The sequence below is a fragment of the Calliopsis andreniformis genome, chromosome 1, assembly GCF_051401765.1.
Source record: "Calliopsis andreniformis isolate RMS-2024a chromosome 1, iyCalAndr_principal, whole genome shotgun sequence".
Taxonomy (NCBI): domain Eukaryota; kingdom Metazoa; phylum Arthropoda; class Insecta; order Hymenoptera; family Andrenidae; genus Calliopsis; species Calliopsis andreniformis.
The window spans coordinates 17,296,313-17,315,784 of NC_135062.1; the positions used below are offsets into that span (position 1 = coordinate 17,296,313).

A 19,472-nucleotide genomic window follows, 5' to 3' on the forward strand; every position below is an offset into this window, starting at 1 on the left:
GCTATCTTTGCTCCATTGTTACTTCGCGGTGCGCTTATTTATCGTTGTGATCGAGTTCCCGGATACGAGCGTTTGATGCTGGGATCATCGAAGAGAACGAAGATAATACGTAATCGATACGACGTACATCTGGTAGATGTTTAGTCCATTGTTCTGGCGAAGTTTCGCGTGAACTCATATTTAGGTAATACTGTATTAATCAATATGCACTGGAAGTGCAAAAGGACCAGGAATTAATGAAAATTGTCTCCACTGCCACGTCCTGTTCAGCAGTACAATATAGGTGGGGAACACCTATACGTTTTAGGATGAAGTCTCGAAGCATTTGACCATGGAAAAAAACGTGAGAATCTGCAAAAAAATGATTGAATGCGTCCACGCGACTAACTTCCGGGCAGCTGAGTAAACAAACAATTCGTCTGTCTCTGTCTTCGCCACGCTGCGCAATCTTTCGCGGGATAGGAAAAATGTGTTCTCAGTTTTGTGCACTGAGCCATAGAAAAAATATATTCATAGTTTGTGCATTATAGAAAGAGACAGAGCACATGTGCACGAAGGATTTGATGAAATAGAATACAGCTTCCGAAAAACATTAGAAGATCAAATAGTACCCAGCTCACGATACAGATTCGTCCTGTCCCCGAGCTGTGAACTCGTATCGAGGTAACACTATAACGACTCAAGCTCCAATAAATTTCGATTAGCCTCGGAGCACCAGAGACAAAATGACGGAACGGGAATAGAGTGTGCTTGGGAAACCGATGATGAAGGGGGTGGGTGATTCATCTCGATCATTTCTCGTCGAGTAGCTAGAACCATGGCCCGGTGATAACGAGCTCCATAACCTCGTTTTATCTTTCCTCGCCCTAATGATGGAGATCTTCCCTTCATTGTTGCGATCGCTCGTTTCCCGAGTGGCAAAGTGAAATATTCGAGACGGATCCATCCGTCAAGGCAACAACTTTGTAATGGGAGCTATTGTCTTGGAAAAACCTGGAACGAAGCTGGATCTCGATCGATATATTTCAACGACGATACCCGAAGGAAGCAGAGGTAACTGCTTTAAAGGATCGTTGCGTCTTGATAAGGTGTTCCAGCGAGACGAAGATTCATTTCGTTATGTTTCTCTATTAGATATGACACCCACTGGGTTCAATTAATCTTCCTTCAACGAGCAGGCTGCTCGGTCAAGGGGTGTACTGTTCAGACGCATTAATTAAATCGAGAAAAATGAGTGTATCCGAGCGTATGGGGTGTCGCCTGTATGTTCGGGGACAAACTGATAACGGAGTGAAACGTGCTTCGTCTCTCTGCTCGAGTACATGCGCCAAAATGAATCAGTTGTATTAAAGTTTATTGGAATTTATCAACTATCCCTCGTTTTCGGACTGCTAACCCTTGCTCAGCTGACCCACTAAAGTAAGTGCAAAGTGAAGACTAAATAAGTACTTTAGAAGTGTGTTTTGTTCTGTTTATGTCAATTGGTCGTTATGAACATTTTTGGCACTGGATTCACTCTTTATTTAAAGATCGCATGACCCTCCAAAGACCACAAAATGTTCTTTCAATTAAGAAGATACGTTTTATTCGATCACCAGAGATAGGAGGGTGCAGAGCAAAAATATCATTAAATTAATATAGAGAGTGATTTGATTGGTATAAGAGGGAAGCGAGCCAGACACGCTGCTGAGAACTTTCTGGGATTAAAAAATTAATATTTCCGACGTCTCGTCATACGAGAACTCGAGCACACGAACGTAAACATTGTTACACTTAACTACACAATTTAATTAATCAAGTTTAATTATATTAATTAAAGCATTATGAAACTGAACCACCTTTTACATCTTCGAAGCTATGCTATCAATTTGATGGATATTAAAAAGTGTGCGCAAGATTTCAACTGAAATTTCAGAGTAATTGAAGTTTAAAAGAAGCCAGACTATTTTTCGGATAAAAAGCATTTATAATGGTAGCCTAGAAAAACCTGCGTTAAATCCAAAATGCCAAAGCTCTGGTACAAACATAGCTCGTCTTTGCGCCCTTGCATGATCCTTGTTCTGGATCGTCGCATGACAGCATGACTTACTGAGGAATTCGTCGATCGAGTCGAATCTTTGCTGAAGCATGAAGCTCTCTAGAAAGCATACACACAATTTCCATCGGGGTTCTAATTTTGTGGGCACTCTCATTGTTGCAGGCACACACGCCCCTTCTTGCAGCTGACACGAGACATGTAAGTAAAAAACAAACGAAACACCATGTAGTTTGTACCTATTAACGTAGTTTTCCCTGCCAAAAGTTATTACTATATCCCCATTTGTTGTTTTTCAAGTAATGATACCACACATGTTCCCATTGGAAGCAACATAGCAATTCGAACTGATACGTTTCTCTCGCCGTTAGTTGCTCGAACCAATTTACGATTAAATATCGCTGGTAATCTCCCATTGGAGATTCAGACTCATTCGTGCCATTAATTTCACAATTAGCCGTGTTCTGCTGTTACACGCTGCACTCTAATTTCTGCAAATTGCCCGCTCTTTCCGACGAACCCGATATGCAAATCGGTGTTATATTTTGATCGTATGTCGATTTTGAATCGCAAAATCGATTTTGCATTTTCACCGCAGACTATTTTCGACTCCGATGAATTCTAATCTGTGAGTAAAACACGCGCTGATGGAAAATAAATAAAATTCCAGGTAGTTCGTAAACAAATCCATTTTATTTTCTGTAAAAAATGCAATTTTTATGTATGCAATAGAAATGAATCGCGTAGTTGAAGAAATAGATGCACTGTCTTCACAATTGCATCGATTGGATTATTACTGTAGGTCATGAAACGCATCTGAAACTCAATTGTACTCTTCCTCGCTGGAGAATTCATTCAATCCGTGCGAATTTGTGTATGTTGAAGTATTAGAATCACGGAATGCAATCATTAAACTCGAATTACGAGATGCTCGATTTTAATTGATTCGAAGGCTCCGTGGTCGCGTCGATACATCGTCACTTTGAAGTCACTTTGCTGGATAATTACAGTTTCCTCGTTGGAAGCATCGTCTCGCGCGTGATGCTTTTACGTATAGGACGACGCTAGGGATAATTATTTGTGCTCGGGACATTAGCGTTAATGATCGTCTTGAGGGGCGTTTAAAGCCACAGACTTGTCTGATCACTTCTTGATCTTCCAACTGTCACGACTGTTTTAAAGGATTGCAATCGTCTCTTGAGAAAATTGCCCACTCTTATCTTTTTCCCTCTCTATCGATTGCATCTTCAAATTGCATCGTTCAAGGACTGGAAAATGTAGACAAAAATTTATTCAGAATGCGCTTCCATCTCTAGAACGTTTAACACGAGTTTACGAAATGAATTTCCAGTAGGATGTAGGTATGTACCTAAGTGCTAAAAACGTTTGCGAGTGGAAGAATGCAACAAAAGACTAGCCTGGATTTATCATACTGGAAACCGCGACAAAGACAAAGTTGCCGCGTGGAAAATGATATGCGATCATAGGTATGCAAATGGGTAGCATTTCAACGCAAATTTTATGTTTCCCATGATCGTGAATGAAAAATTAAAGCGACTTAAGCGTTCGAGTAAGATCCTTTTAGATGCTAGATCCTCGCTAATTCGTCTCCCTTTATTTCCACCTTATTTAATCGCTTTCGTCGCCATTGAATTATTAAACTAAGCTATCCCTTTCATCTGCTCAGGCAATCACCTTTCGTTCATTCGAATGAAAAGATTCATTCGATTTGCAGGATCGTTTGAAATTCAATGAGGATGCTAGTACATACTTCATCCTTAGATTGTACCGAGGGAAATGAGGGAAAGGGGGATTAAAGAGGTCTAGAGCAAATGAATATCGAAGTTGCCAAATCGAGTAAACTCCGGCCCTCCAGTTCTTGTAACTTTCTGGATATCGTCGGCTGCTCCGATTATCTTGCTCCTTTCCAGACCTTACTCCCTTCTCTGGAACGCTCGCCTCCTTTTTCAGCCCCTCCGTTGTCACGCTTTAGACCCCAGAAAATAGGAGTGTTTTCCCATCGAACGAGAATTTATATCAGGTTCGTTACTCGTTCCTGGTAACTAGTTTATTCGCTGGATTTATTTACGTAGGGGGTAGATTGTGCCGCTATTGACCAATTTCCAGATTTCCGTCTTATCGACGATGGTCAACTGTAAACTATTTTGCCCATTCATTTTCTCGTGGCGCTATTTTAGTTCCCGTGGGACCTCGAAAATCTGAAATTCTGCACGCGGCTCACCCCCGAGGGAAGAACACACTCTATTACACTCGCTTCGTGTTATACTGACTCGTCGAAACCCTAATTCCATTATATCACAGGTTTGCTTTTCCACTCTTGTTTGCTCTCTAAACTGTGTCATAATTGCTCGACTGATCGTTATTCTTACCATTGTAATTGCAAACAATTCCATTTCTTTCGCAGTTAATATAGTTTGTTATAGACTTTCCGTAATTAGGTGCTCATGAGGGAGATCATTTTGTTAGAAAAGAAATGATTTTTTTTCTGTTATACCTCGGTTGCTGGCGTTGGAAAGCAACGCAGTGTCCACGATCGGCTAGGGGTCACAGTGGTTACCACGTGGTCGTCGCTCTTCATGTCACTTCCTGCGCTTCCAGCCCCTGAATTGCATTATGGTCGACCGGCATTATAACGGGACACATGATATAAATCACACGGCAATGACGTGTGAGCGTGTCAGTGCTCGTACGCGACCCGTAGCGTCCACGCAAATTGCTGAGATTAGTCGTCGGCGAATCGGCTTTCTACCCTTCGAAGAGCACCAACTGGTCCTTCCAGCGTACTTCAATTGAAGGAAACAGATATCAATTTGTACTCCAATCCGTCGTTTTCAGGCTCTCTCTTTCTCTGCCTTCAGGATGTAGTGAAACATGTCGCCTGAGATGAAAAGCAGCTCTAAGATGTCTAATAAATTACAATTTATAAACTATCTAGTCTAAGATCTTTTCCTTCTGCATGGGAAAAAGAGGAGACGAAAATTTTTCTTAGACACTATCACACGTAATTATCGAGACTCCGATTTCCAAAAAAGAAAGGGTGGAAGCGCAGTAACGAGCACATCGCCACAACGATTCATCACTGTCCACATGTATTCGACGTTACAACCCTAACGGAAAATAAGATACCTCGGTAACTAATGGGTATCCTTAGTCACCCTGTAATCGTTAATCGTTTGAGACCTTTTTGGAAACTACACTCACGATTTTCCTTTTCCGTCGATTTTTTAAGTTCAACCTGATTCATCTCAGTAGGAGATATTAACGAGTTGTAGGTTACTTTTACAGGAGGATTGCATGGTTACGGTCGCAGGAACCATAGAATGAATATTAATAGCCATCGGCATAGGTATTACGTGCAATTACAGTTTTCCGTTCATGGGAATGTTAGTCGGTAGGTACAACATCCGCGATCGCTACGTAATATCATAGCAGCGTTCTCTCTTCTTCCCTTTTCTCTCTGTTATTATAATCTTCACCATATTATTGAACACCTGTAGTATTAATTAATATAATCTAATATTGTTTTCCTAGATATACCTCATGAAACATGAAATTTCAATTTTAAAGAAAAGTCTTGACAGTACCATTAAAAAATGGTAAAAAAATTCAAATAATCTTTTTAGGTTTTAATGGAAGGCGTCACGTAATTGAATCGATCGAAAATATTTGCATTCGAATTAGACCCGCAGCTTGAGCTTGATGTGCACGTGCAAATACGTGTCCTCCCACAGGTGCATCAACTTTGTCTAGCAAACAGTGCGTTACTACATCCGGGCAAACGGTGGCTGCGCCAGAAAGGTTGCATTTTGCACGTTGCGTTGCATTCTCTCGGTTCACGGATCTCGGCCTCCTCTGAGAGGTGAATTTTGAGATTGCAATCAATGTTGTACAATGTGCCATATAATTTATGATTCTATTTAAACTGTAAAAATAAATTGAATGCATTTTCGAGCTATACGCACATGCAATTCGAGATTGCATTTTATTATCGTTCGTTGCTTATGATATTTCAAGGTTAATAGATACATACGTTTTACGATCTATCAATCATTTTCACATCACCATCATTAAAATCACCAGCGTGGCATAGCATTTCCTGTCGATAAATATGCCGTTGCGATGTTCACCGTGGCCAATGATCAAATGAGATTATTACATACATTTATGGAAGATATCTAGAGATAAATGTCAGAATGCTTCAGTTTTCTAAACGAAACAGAAATCAATCTTTTTACATGGTGTGACTCATAAAGGTAAAGTTTTAGAAAATAATTTTCCACCGTGGACAAGCGAAAATGGTAGAGAAAATGCACACAGTTTATTTAGCTCGGCTTCGTTTGCCCTCTTTTTCCCCTGACTCATTCGGACTTTTAAAAAGCACCCAACAATTCCGGCCAATTTATCTTCGCGAACTCGCTGCGAAAGAGTAGCGGAACCCGGGTCGTACAGGTCATTCGAAGGAAAGATAAAGTCTCGAACGAGGGAAGACTTTGTTCTGCGTCACTACGCCTTTTAAAGTACTCGAGGAATTTTTGTTACTATGAAAAATTGGACGACTCGAGCGACTTGGCGTGACTTTATGACCGTTCATTTCCATTTTATTTGCGCCGCTCGAGCACAACCTCCTGATTGATTTACGCCGACGGAGAAGCTGAACAGTCGTTTGTACAACGTTCAACAATATTAACTTTCAATTTTCCCCGCGGAAACCGCGATCTTATCCGAGTGGAGCTCGCAGAGAGACGGGCCACCGAAACAGCCAATTTTCTTTATCTTCCCGTCCTGTGATATAAAGTCAGCGTGTTGGCCGATTTCGCTGTCTGCTTTCCAATTTGCGACCCATCGCCGATACAAGAAATCTCGATGCAAAACCCCTCGGGCGCGCAGCGAAAATTGGGATGGATGCGAGGTGAACGAGCACGACAACGATATCGTCGAAACGACGACGTATTACCTCGTCCTCTTCGATGCTATTTAAACGTAAACGCGGACCCAGTCCGCCATTCCCATCTTTTACATATTTCTCGATGCATCGTGTCGTGTATTCTCCTTTTTTTTATCTACATGAAAATTAGAAACAAATAACATTACAGAAGTAAGTAATGAATTGAGGAAATATGGCATGAAATATTGTACATTTCCAAAGATTTATAAATCAATCTAGGTGCTAAAGTCCTCTTCGCTGTGCATCGTTCCTGAAAACCTTTTTACCATAATACCGTGTATTGGACGGCTTTGACAGTATCGGTAGCTCGTTGGTGCAAACGTTGTAGGCAGAGGCAACCGAAGGCAGTGATGTAGCCACGTGAATCTCGAGCATCGCGAGCATGGGATAAGATCGTAAAGTCTTGGACGTAAACCGTAAATGATACGTACCAGGGTGGAATGAAGTTCGTCGTTGAATCGAAAGCCCTTCGGTCGTTCTCCCGTTCGATTCTCGATAGAAAATGGGGAACGACGGTCCAAGGTGGAGGACAAGAGGTTCATTCGATCTTCGTAGAGCGCGAAGCACAGAGCACTAAACTCCTGACGAGAATCACTGACTGAGAAAAAATGTATTAGAATCTCCTCTTTTTTTGCGATAAATCACCCTTGATTATTTGAGGAATTTTCTCGATTTTTCTTGCCAATTTAAAGCTATCGCGTTTATTTAGAAAATCAAAGTTTTGAAGTATCCAGCAGTGGAATGGTTGTTGGGTATTCCGAATGTCACGATGTAAATTTCACCCTACGCTCTGCTGGACGAGCTTAGCTCGCGGGGAAACCGGTCGAAGGGTTAATCCCTGGATCTTCCTGGATTTTGGAACATGGGAACGTAAAATCGATGATGGAGTCATTGCACGAATCCACCTTGCGTGAGCCCCGCTTCTATGGGGAAGATAGATTCGATACTTCAGCTGCTTGCAGTCTGAGCCCTTGTCTTGATCAAACATATCACGAAATATGGTCAGAGGATAAAGTTGAGTTCATGCGGGCGTTTAGCAAAGGAAAATTTAGTGTGAGAACATATTTGCGTGTTGTTCAAACACTTTGCCAACTGAGGTTGTGTTTCCCACGAATGTGTGATTGCTAAGAATGACGTCTGGTTCCAGGGAAATCGTGTCTGCATTATGCTAGTCACGTCTGCCTATTTTTCTTTCGGATTTCTTCTCTTCCGATCGCCTCCTATATCCACGTTTCTCGCGAGCTGAACGAGGGGTTGTCAAACGCTACTTGTATCCCCCTGCAACACGTAAAATCTTTCCACTGCTCGTTCATCGGATTGCATGAGGAAACAAGGGACAGACAGTAATGGAGACTGAGAGAATTGCACCGTTCAGTATGATCAGCTTCGATTGTTTGCTTCACTGCTTTAATATCTTTCTTCTAGATATCACAAGCAATTTTTCTTATGCCTTTGGACTTCGAGACCATAGCAGAATAAAAGTACTGAAGTCTTATGATTTCAGTCGATAACAGAATCCAGTTTCTTATTACTGTGCATCTTCCTTCAGTGAATAATTCAGTCGCAGTAACTTCGTCGCGACTCGAATCCTCTGCGTAACCAAATCCCCTAGACGTTCAGTATGAAACAAGGTTGCAGGTGAAATTACTGATGCGCGCAACCTTAGAATCCTGCCGCAAGATCCCCACCATGTAGTTTATCGTATGCGATAGAAGTCCTAGCGTTTCCCGGATTAGCCCGTCAGTGTCTCCTAAGAAATTATCTGCATGCGCAATGGCCCTCGAGCAGTGATTCGGTGGTTATGTTCAACTTCGTTAACCAGCTATACGTAGTTGACTGCGTTACCTTGTCTGGCTGTGAAGTCAGGAAGTAGCTGACTGCACGACAACGACGGCATAACTCACGCGATGTAATGAGAAATTTGAAGGAACGTTGGCTTCTCGCGATTACCCTGGCTAACATACGTCTAGGGTTCATGCTGATAGGGATTTTCTTGAGAATTTAAGGGGATGTTTTATGGGTTGCTGCGAGACGCCAGCTGCTTCTTTCAGAATATCCTATGCACGCTTAATGCTTTTTCGTCTATTTTCCTTGCGCGATAATTCTGGACTAGGTAATTACGAAATTCAATTTCCTTATTTATTGCTGACGAAGGTATCACGCAAAAACGCGCATCTGCGTGTCTCCCGTGTTGCGCTGTCGCAAGTATTTTCATTGCAATGAATTATGGTAAGAGGAGTTTAATTAACGAATCAACAACAGTAGTAGAGGATCTCGAAACAGCGATTCCTTCGCAGTATAGTTTAATCCTAAGATTAAGATGTTCACAATGGCACCGCATGGCAAGAATTTCATATCGAGTTTATGCAGGTCAGAGGCTTGTAATTAATTTACCGCGGCATATTTCTTGCGTCGCAAGAATCTCATTTTCAACGATTTCATGATTGCTCGCTCAGGAAAGCTACACTGGCGAGGAAAACTTGGGTAGGCTTGTGGATTCGAATTTATCGATAACACATTAACTTTAATTGAATCGCGAATCGTGTGTTAATGAACGTGTAGAAAGGGTTGATAAACATCGCTGATTTTACTAAATCACTTCATTTATTTGTACTTCATTTTATTCATACCCTATGTAATGGACATGCTTAAAAAAATATATAGAAGCTTATGATAGAGATAAGAACTTTAATTTTTTCTAAAATATCACTTAGACATCGCCGACACTTTTGAACGACATTAATGGTTAGAATAATCTGATATTCGCAGTAAATTTAATGTTCTGACGGTCGAGCAAACCACAGATCCGTGGGATTCGTGTGATCACGTTAAGGGTGAGTTAATATTTCTGGAGCAGGCTCGCGGATTTAATACACGCTCACTATTTCAATCTCGCGAAACTTCATTTCGTGGTATATTTGCTTCCTCATCGAATCGCTATTAAATTTTAAGCCGGTATCAATAATATCTCTATCGTATGGTTCGTGTGAATGATTTCCAGAGAAGAAAAAAATAACAAAAAAATACAGTCTAACACTTTTGTACTCGATTGTACAGAGGAAAGTTAAGGGTGGTCTTTTCCCTGAAAATTGTTCTAGAAGGATTTCCAGAACTTAAGAGCCACAATATCCAGAAGTGCCATATGCGACGTAAAAGTCACGGTTTGATCATCATTCCAATTAAACATGGGTGGTCTCCAGTGGCAGATAGAATTACTATGAACCGTGCTGTTACTATGTATCACGGAAAAATATGAAAATCAAAGTAATAACTGTGCTACGGGCTGCAAATATGAAAATTTGCGAGAATACACGTGCACGCGTAATTTCCTTCTCCACGGTCTCTCTAAATTAACGCAGCACATCGTTACTACAGAGAGTGGTCCGTCCACCTCTCATTTTCCCTGTAATTTTTTTTTCTTTTTCACAAAAAATTCTAGCTTTGGCATAATTTTGCTCGTTTGAAAGCGTCAAAGGTAGGACAAGATTCGCTTACTTTCATTTTTCGCCCACGCTTTTCCACCTAGTTGTCTCGGGCTAGAAACATTCACGGGGAAGCTTGGAAACACTGTTAACGAATATTTATATCATTATCATGATTCGCGTGTTCGCGCGCAAAGAAAACGCTCCTGCATTTTCGTCGCTGAAAGCGTCTTCGTGCTTGATTTTCCCGTTCTCCAGAGAAGCCTAAAAAACTGCGGCTTTCTCTGAAGATACGCAAACTTAGAGTGACGATATTCGTTAGTTAAACAATTGGAATTCGGTCTGACATAGATTTTTCACGAGCAGTGATGTGATTTTTTATTTTTATCTCATTCTGTTCGCGTTTTCCTCGCGCCATCCAGATTTCCAAGTTGTGTACAAACGAATCACGATGGTGAACCATGAATAAGTAAATGCATGTGGCTGTCGCAAGTCACAATTATTCCCTTTTAAAGCCTCCACCCCCGTTGTGCTTTTTTTTAATTAATATTTTTCTTCAGCTCCTTTCGCATATGTATGCGAGCACATTCTTCGCACTTTTTACCCTTTTCCGCTTAATTTACGCCTCTTCAACCCTATCCACCCCTCACATTTCTTAATTGAACTATGAATAAATTAGCCCCGGATTCGCAGAACGTAGGACGTCGCCGCGTCGACGACGGCTTAATCTTTATTTATGCTCCGAGCAATGGGCCCTGAAAATTTCGTCTAATTTGAATTAATTAAAGCTACTCCAGCCTCGAATGCTTCATGGATTATTCTTCTTCGCCGAAGATGTTTTACCGTGCTTTTTGCGCGCGTTTATTCCGCTCGAAGCATCGAGGAAAGGGCAGAAATTTCAACTTGACCCTGGTGAAAGAGCTTCAACTATCTTATTTAAGATTCGCCGCAGAGTGCAATGATTTACAGGGAGATAATTTCACGATATTAAGTGTTCTCAGGCTGTCCTCGCCCTTCTAGTCGTTTAAATTGCGTTTATTATGACACTAGATTCGCTACTTTGTCTGATTATGAGTATATATGTAGAGTTTCAGGTCTACGGGTGTGTTTAATTTGCGAAACTCGACTGCTCGGAGGGATTTACTATTGGTAGCCGTATTCTACGGATCTGATATTCCGACGCTCGTAAATTCTGGCGATAGTCGAGGCACGCGTGAAACTGTGGGTTCCATGATCCAATAGCTAAGGGGGATCCGTAAATAATGCTTGTAGACTCTGTTGCAATCGATCTTAATTCTGCATAGAGGGAAAATACCTCGATGGGATAGACGATGCAGGAAATAGTTACTGTGATTCTTCCATTCTTGCTAGCGCCTATCGTCAATTCGTATCACTGATCTGTGTTTCCTCATGTTGGAAAATTGGATTCTATGACTGATAACGCGATTAAAATTTAATTAATCGATAAAATACCTCTGCTAATGAGACACACATTATACATAACTATTGGTTGATGAATACGGATTCTGGCTAGCCGCCAGAGCGTGGAATTACCTCGATTCGACTGACATTAAAATTCTTACAATTTTCCACTAGCAGTCGCGAATTTTTTAATTACTTTCAAGATAATATAAAGGCAACAATAATGGAAGAACTTTTTTTAATACAGTTGATAAAAGTAACAAAAATATTCTACAGCTAGATCCATGTTCTCCACAAACAAAACCACAAATATACTGCCGTGAACTGGTACGAGACGGAAAAAACGTAGATTACCTGAAAAATCCAGTGAAATAGCCATTAGAATATTAATGCGGTTTCGGCTTCATCGTTTTGCGTGAAATACAAGGTTCGCTAGTTGCCAAGCCGCGTGTGCACTTTTTGCAATTTCACTCGGTCTTCGAGACGCATCAGTCTGATTGCGAACCGAGTACGCCAAGTCGACGATAATAACGTGGTCCTGTATTTGCTAGAATACTATACCCCTGATTATAATTAGATGCGCTCTTTGAAAATGACTTATTTTTAAGATTGACTCCGGTTCAACAATTAAACACCTGCAGTGTCGGGGCAGCCAACATCATTCTTCCCTTTAGATCAAGAAGAAGAGTCCTTAATCAATTTCGCCGAAATCTACAAATGGGTGGAGATTATGAACTCTTATAAAATGGATTAGTGGGAAACAGAGATTTGAACGGAACGAGTAAAGTGTTAAGTGTTAAGTGTTAAGACGCCTTAGAATGCCAGAAGAACAGGACCAAAGCTGGAGGTTTTTCCTCGGGATAAAGCTGCAATTAGTCCATGCAGTCCGTGCCAGCTAAGCGATAGAAGCTCTCGAATAACCGGGAGAGCGGCGAGAGAGGCAAACAACGAAACACACGGTAGCATAAAGTCCGTTGCCGATCCGACGCCTTCTAGTTGGAGTTACTCCAATTTTGCTAATGCGCTTGTGCCTCGCCGAGTAGCCACCGGCAGGCGTAGTTTCGAGTTTCGAGAGAGTTGCGCTTGGACCAGGTTCACTTCGTCTCTCACCTTGGCGAGCAGGCAAACTCGAAAACTTTTTGAATCTCCCCCTCGAAGACAGCCCTCCTGCTACGACGTTTTGTGCCCGACGCTGCTGGCACGCTGCCCCACGTCCCTGCACATTTTCGTGCTCGACCTTTCGCCAAGCCGAGCTATTAATGGACCGAAATCACTCTACCGAAATGGGAAAATGAATTTCCCGATTGCAACGGGCTTTCGAAACGACGCCCCGCCAGTTTACATGCACTCAGAGCGCCGCTAATTTCGGTGTCGTCGCCAACAAAATTATCGCGACACCAAACGACCTTCTCGTTGAACGCGATTAAGAGGAACTGAGAGATTTCACGACCGTGGGAAAATGCGATCTTTCGTCACTAGTAGCTGGGGATCAGAGTTCCAGGGACTTCTAGCGATTTCTACTCCAGCGTGGTCTTTAGATTAATTGTTCTTCCAGTCTCTGAATCGGCGAGTAACGCCCCATGTGGTCTCCTTGTAAGTCCCTCTTCGGCCACTGAAAGACGCATTGTGACGATACGCTCTGCATACCGTTTCCGGCCGCCTGCGCGACAAATGCAACGGGACACCGAACAGCGTACCGTGAATACCCTTGCACAAACGTGGACATCGAGAAACACGGACCTTCTTTGGAAATCGAAAACCAAGGTTAGACTACCGCGCATGTAGCCTCCTCGTACAGTGAATCGTTGCGTAAGCCAGCAAATGTTACGCAAAAGCAATCGACGGGAATGAGGAAAGATTACCTTCGAAGCGTTTCCTAAATTCCAGGCACGCGAAGGCGTGTCCTATTATGCACTTCACTTTTAATGCCTCCTGATCGCCGCCTTTGGCACGGTCAACAGGTATTTATGTCGTCAGATACAAGTTGTTTAAGTAGAATAATTTAACAGAGAAGAAAATGGTTTTTTTCACCTATATCTGTAGCGATGCACTTGCAGAATGCAACTGATGTATGCAGATTCATCAATTCAGTAGCTTATTTCCAGTGTTGCAGGGAAAAATGTAGGAGGATTGCATTCTCCATTGCTGTATGAGAGATATTGCGTTACTATCGTAAGCGATTCGAGGCGAACATTGTATCGAAGGAGACTATTCGAGGAACGCGATTCACAAGCCATAACCACTTGAACCACTTGATTCCGAGTCTCTCGCTGGGTGTCAAGTGCAGGGGCGATACTCGATTACTTCATGAGGATGCGTGCCGCGAATCTACGCTCAGCAAATGTTTAATATTGATGCAACAATCGCCGTGTTACGCTGCACGTGACCGTAGAAGCGTACGTTCCATTTACGCGCCACCACCGCGACGCTCGTTCGCAGCACTCATTCAGGGCCCTCTTCCTACAATTTCGTTCTGAGGATTGTTTAACTGATTACATTAGCATTACAATACATGCAGCTATGGTGCGTTTGGATTGGAAATTCATCACTGTATTCTTTGCTCTGCAATGAAAGCTTTCAAAATTCTATTTGGTCCATTTTAATGACCACTGGAATACTACACAGTGGAAAAGAATCTTATTTCCAAGAGAATAAATATGGAGCCTGAAAAATAGCTTGTTAAACAAGGTATTTAGCTAGAATTTGCGGTAAATTAAAAATTCTTCATAACCAATGCTCTCTGAATGTTTAATTAAAGTACATGTATGGAGAATCCACACTCCCATCTCTGTGAGGCAGCATAAAATATTCCCAAGCTAATAACGCAGACGTTTACCATCTTTTCGCGACCAACGCGACTGGGCAGTGATGGTTTTTTTCCTTTTAATTTCCTAGGACAAAAGGTGGTCGCGTGTTCTGCGTGGCTCATGTTACCCTTCGCGTTAATTCCGCTTAACTCGACTCGGTTTCTCGCCTTTTGCACGCACCTTACGTGCGCGTACTTGCGTTACTTACCTTACTTTAGTGTGTAATATATATGCTTGCCCTACCCAGCTACGAGGAAGTATTAAGTTTAAAAGCAAATTTCTCATCGCCTGAATTTATTCTGACGTCTGAAATTAATATTCCACCAGGCATCCGGAAGTCCCACGTTTATCTAGATATAATAATCGAGAGATAGAGTCCTGTATCTTGGGCATTAATTATTTTCATCTAAACATCTTGCAATATAAACGATAATTATTTTCTAACTAGTAAACACAATACTGCAGTTTTTTGGAGCAAAAGGTTTTGAAATATTACAGGAGTTACGAAGATCAACTTTTAGAATCAAAACGCTATGAACTGCAAGTGACCTAATGAAAGTAATCTATTAAAAGGTTCCCCTGGAAAATGTGGAAAAATTGCTACGGTATTGAGCTATTAAAAAGGTTCCTCGCGCTGCAAACCCGAGCGGGTCGGCGGACTTTAGCGCGTCATCTCGCCCTTAATAACGCGCGCCTGCCAGTCTGCAACCCCCTTTTTAGGTGAATCTGCTATTTATGGCAGCGAGGGCGAGGACTAAGCATTCCTGTCGGATACACCCGGTAATTTCGTTCGTCGTTAAAACGGTGGCTGCGTTGAATCACTCCGTGGAATTCCACGGCACGTCAGGGCAGACGAAAACTACCTATAAACTTTTCAGACCTCGAGAACGCCGAACGGGGTGATTTTTGACGGGCATAGTTGCTCCTCTTTCGGTAAGATTTTATTGTTTGCTCTTGCAGCTGCTCTCCGGGGCGAAGCTTCGCGATAAATGAAATTTCGTCTGGTGTGACTAGCTCTGCTGAGATTGTCCTGCACGCTGAACTTTATATCTACTGAGTTTCGCTATAATTGATAATGCTGAAAATGTGCGGATGATTTTTGAGAATCTGGTTAAATTGTGAGGAAGTAGAATAAAAATAGTTTAATGGTAGATTTAGGTGGGGATACGTCTGGTGAAAAATTGTAGGTTGTAGGCGGAGGATTTAATATCTCAACATCAACGGGTGTTTTAAATAGAATCTCGTAATTTGTGGTTTCCGAGTTAGTATTTGGTTGAGGCAAGTTCGACGACTTATTGCACAGCATTACTTTAGATGGCAATTATCTCAAAGGTTTCGACGAATTCAGTACTGAAATATTCCTTAAAAAATAATGGAGCAAGGTACATCTTCTCCATTTTTATGTTATAACCACGACTGAAGAATAAAATCCGTAAGAAACGATGATCTGGGCCCGAACGTGGTACATTTTACGTCGAAAATGTACAAAGGCTATATAAATTCACTACACAGTACGTTTCTTATTATAAAATATTCCAGCGATGCATTAAAAGCATACAATGAATGCATGGTGCACTTTGAGCAGCTTTTAGCCTCTTATAGAAGACGAAAACGTCGGATTTATAGAGTCTCTCGTTGACCTAACCTTTTCAGGAGTATGTGTCGTGGAAACGTGAAACCAGACTTTGAAAACTTCTTCCATACGCATAGAAGATAAGGATGAGGAATTATGAAAATTCTTTATCATCAAGATAAGCAAAAAATCGATCAGGTTCTTAGTCATAGCTAAGTTAATTCACATAGTAATTATTTTCAAGGTCGGCTCACCTCGAAATCAGTAGGTACCATTCATCGCGGTTACGTTCAGCCACGTTGGAATCGCGTTCCGACAAAGGCCAACAAATATAGTCATCGGTTCCTAGTCGCGATGGTAATTCGAAACACGAATGGCACGGACTCCCGTTGGAGTTCCTCGAGCCAAGATTCCTGTAGAACCGTGTGTTGGTCTTTCACACCGTATCCCACGTCACACACACAGGAAATCATCCACCCCCTTGAACTTCCGTGAATACTACTAACAGAATTATCAGCGGTCGTCCCATGCCCGAATTAATCTGGTGTTTAGGCTAACAGGCTTCTCAATCTCCAGCAATCCTCGAATAGTACGCACGAGTATCGAACTGTTGAGTTGAATCAATTCAATGTTAGTTTAAACTGATATGGTGTCACGCGTAGTCCCTAGAAAACCTTATTCTCAAGGCTGCCAACTAGTGTCTGAAGCTAACATATATGCTTCGCGAACATATAATCTAAGTGGGTTAATCTGACATACCAGAAACCTCATTAAAACCCATACATCATCACTCTGCAAACGTAAGTTCCATCCCAAAATACTTCGTAGTATTCTCCCAAAATACATGAGACTATTCTGCGTTGTCCGATAGTTGAAACATCCAGCCTGCAAATTAACGCGAGTTTCATTGGAAACAATGCCGAGTGAATTGAATACTTCGTCAAGCAGCCTTGCCACGAGCGATAAACCTCGATAGGCTGTTGGCGAGCCGTGTGACTGACCACGAACGGCTTATTTCAGCAGCCGTGTCTTCTCCGCGCGGTACGCGTGCCGCTGGTATATTTTCACAGTCGGTTGGAAATAGTCGGCCACTGGTCTAATATTATAATAGCGATGACTGCCACCGCGTGAAGGCGAGTCCGCGCGAGCGAGCGGACGCAGTCGAGTCGCGGGCGAAACGGCTGCCAGTTTCGAGCGTGTGACGCGGGAACGAGAACGCGACCGGATAACGTTACTTCTTGCTCGTCGTGACAGGACTGTCGCAGTTTCGCGTGCTCTAGCCTTCGGCAAAGGCTGCCTCTTCCGTGTCCACCTTGCTCCGAATTCGAGTTCTGTGACCACTTTAAAGAAACGTTTCCGACAGGAAGGAGACCGTCACGTGGATTTATTTCTCGTCGATAATCATCCCCTATCGAGGGATTAGTACCATCTCTTTGGAAATTAAGTGCTAAACTCGGCAACTCGGTGACTTTGAAATTGATCGATGCTCAGAGTATTCCTCGACCATCGATCTCAATTGGATAATCGCGAGTTTCTTATTGGCGACAGGTAGAAAGTTTCACAGGATTTTCACCAGGAGAGATGTATCCTTGACCTTTGCAGCTTTTCGCGCAAGATAGCCGCACAGATTTATGCGAACGTCAACCGCGTATTAATCTCAACTCGAACGCGAGTTTTCCAAGGTATTACGCAACCCTTCGATACCGATTATACATTTGATAATACGTTCCCGTATTGTAAATAATCTGTACGTGATTTATGCACCACCGCGACAGAAAAAGCTACGCGACGTGAATTTTCTATTGGAGTTTCCCGTAAAGTGCGATGAAATCATCCGGAACGTTGAACGAACTTTAGCTGGATCGCAGGATACCGAGATTTAAGTGGAGGAGAATTTTCTGGGACAATCGGCCAGGATAGTACGTTGAAAATGGCATCGAGGCGTCGATAAATGTGATCTCGATATTCGGTGCGGCTGGTTACGAGTGAACACAGTGAATGCTGAACGAAAGTTTGAATTATACGACACTCGCGTGGATCTGTGAGACGGAGGTGTGCCATTAATGTCGTTATCGGCGTTTTAAAATGTTGTTAACGACGTCGGAACAGCGCTCACGATGACAGCCAACATGGCAACCGGATCGCATAAAATGGTAAATCGCCTTTTCCCATTATGCAGCTTCAATTGGACATTCGATTCTCTATACAGCAAACGTAGGCTTTCTACTCTTCACTTTGACTATATATCTTGGTGTGTCTTCTTCTTTCAGAGTATATTGGTACATTCAGTTTAGATTACACACGGCTTCTTTCTATAATTCGCGTATTTCTATTATTATCCGCTGACGATGAACCTCCTCAATGCCTCAGACATCAGAAGTTTATCGTTATCGCGATTCCCATCGAAAATCCCGATAACGCGAGTGCTTCTTCGCGTGTCGGTTTTCAATGACTATCCATCATTTCGCTTGCGGTTCCGTTCGAGCTGCCGCAATATTTCACTCTTATCCACCGAGCAGTCTCTTCTGACAACCGGTTCTTCTGGCGCGAACGTAGCCAGATTAACGAGCGATCCCATTCACCGAGTAATCGTCGATTAACCGAACAACAGTTCGCTGCTATAATTGCATCGTAATGTCAACGTCGCGCTACCATGGAGAGCTGTTACCAGAGTAGCTGAGACCTCTGGCTACGGCGACCCTTAGGCCGCGTTCCATCTGTTCAAGTAGGCTCCATAGAATGGTAATTCGGCACGATTAATTCGTGATTCCGTAGGCAATATGCGCTGGCCATGATCGCTTGCACCAAATCTGTCGCGACATTTGTGATCACGCGTGGGAATCATCGCGATATCAAGTGGCAAACGGAATGCATTCCGCTTAGCGATGGGTTTCCATTTGCTTTGAACTGTGACAGGAAATTCGGGTCAGTTGTCAGTCGAATCTCAGAGATTTTCTACTCTTGCATTTTAAATATGCAGAATTCATTTTGGTGATGGTCCACTGAGTCACTAAAGAGTTCTCAAAGTCGCTGGTATGAGATTACTGTAAGGAAAAGTTATTTCGTTGTTAGGCAATTGTTTGGTTATATCTTAGTGTTACAATTCGTGCCCAAGCGTGACGGATTATAACATTATTAAGCGATATCGTTGTTCCCGCGATAAGTACCATAATTGACCAGCATCGATCTGAAAGCTTCCCCACGACGTAATCTACTCCTCTGCGGGTCTCAAAATCAATTAACCAGT

General features: G+C 42.4%; 1 protein-coding gene across 15 annotated transcripts in view; it reads left to right on the forward strand.

Annotated features, from left to right (window-relative positions):
- Dlg1 (MAGUK family member discs large 1) overlaps positions 1-19,472 on the forward strand; it is a 376,826-nt gene that overhangs the window by 299,604 nt on the left and 57,750 nt on the right. For 14 of the 15 annotated variants that reach the window (XM_076393504.1, XM_076393526.1, XM_076393518.1 and 11 more), the window contains one exon: positions 2,201-2,236. The exons of the other annotated variant lie outside the window; for it this stretch is intronic. In XM_076393504.1, the coding sequence (XP_076249619.1) occupies positions 2,201-2,236 (36 nt within the window). The remainder of the gene's footprint in view (positions 1-2,200; positions 2,237-19,472) is intronic. 15 annotated transcript variants of the gene reach the window in all.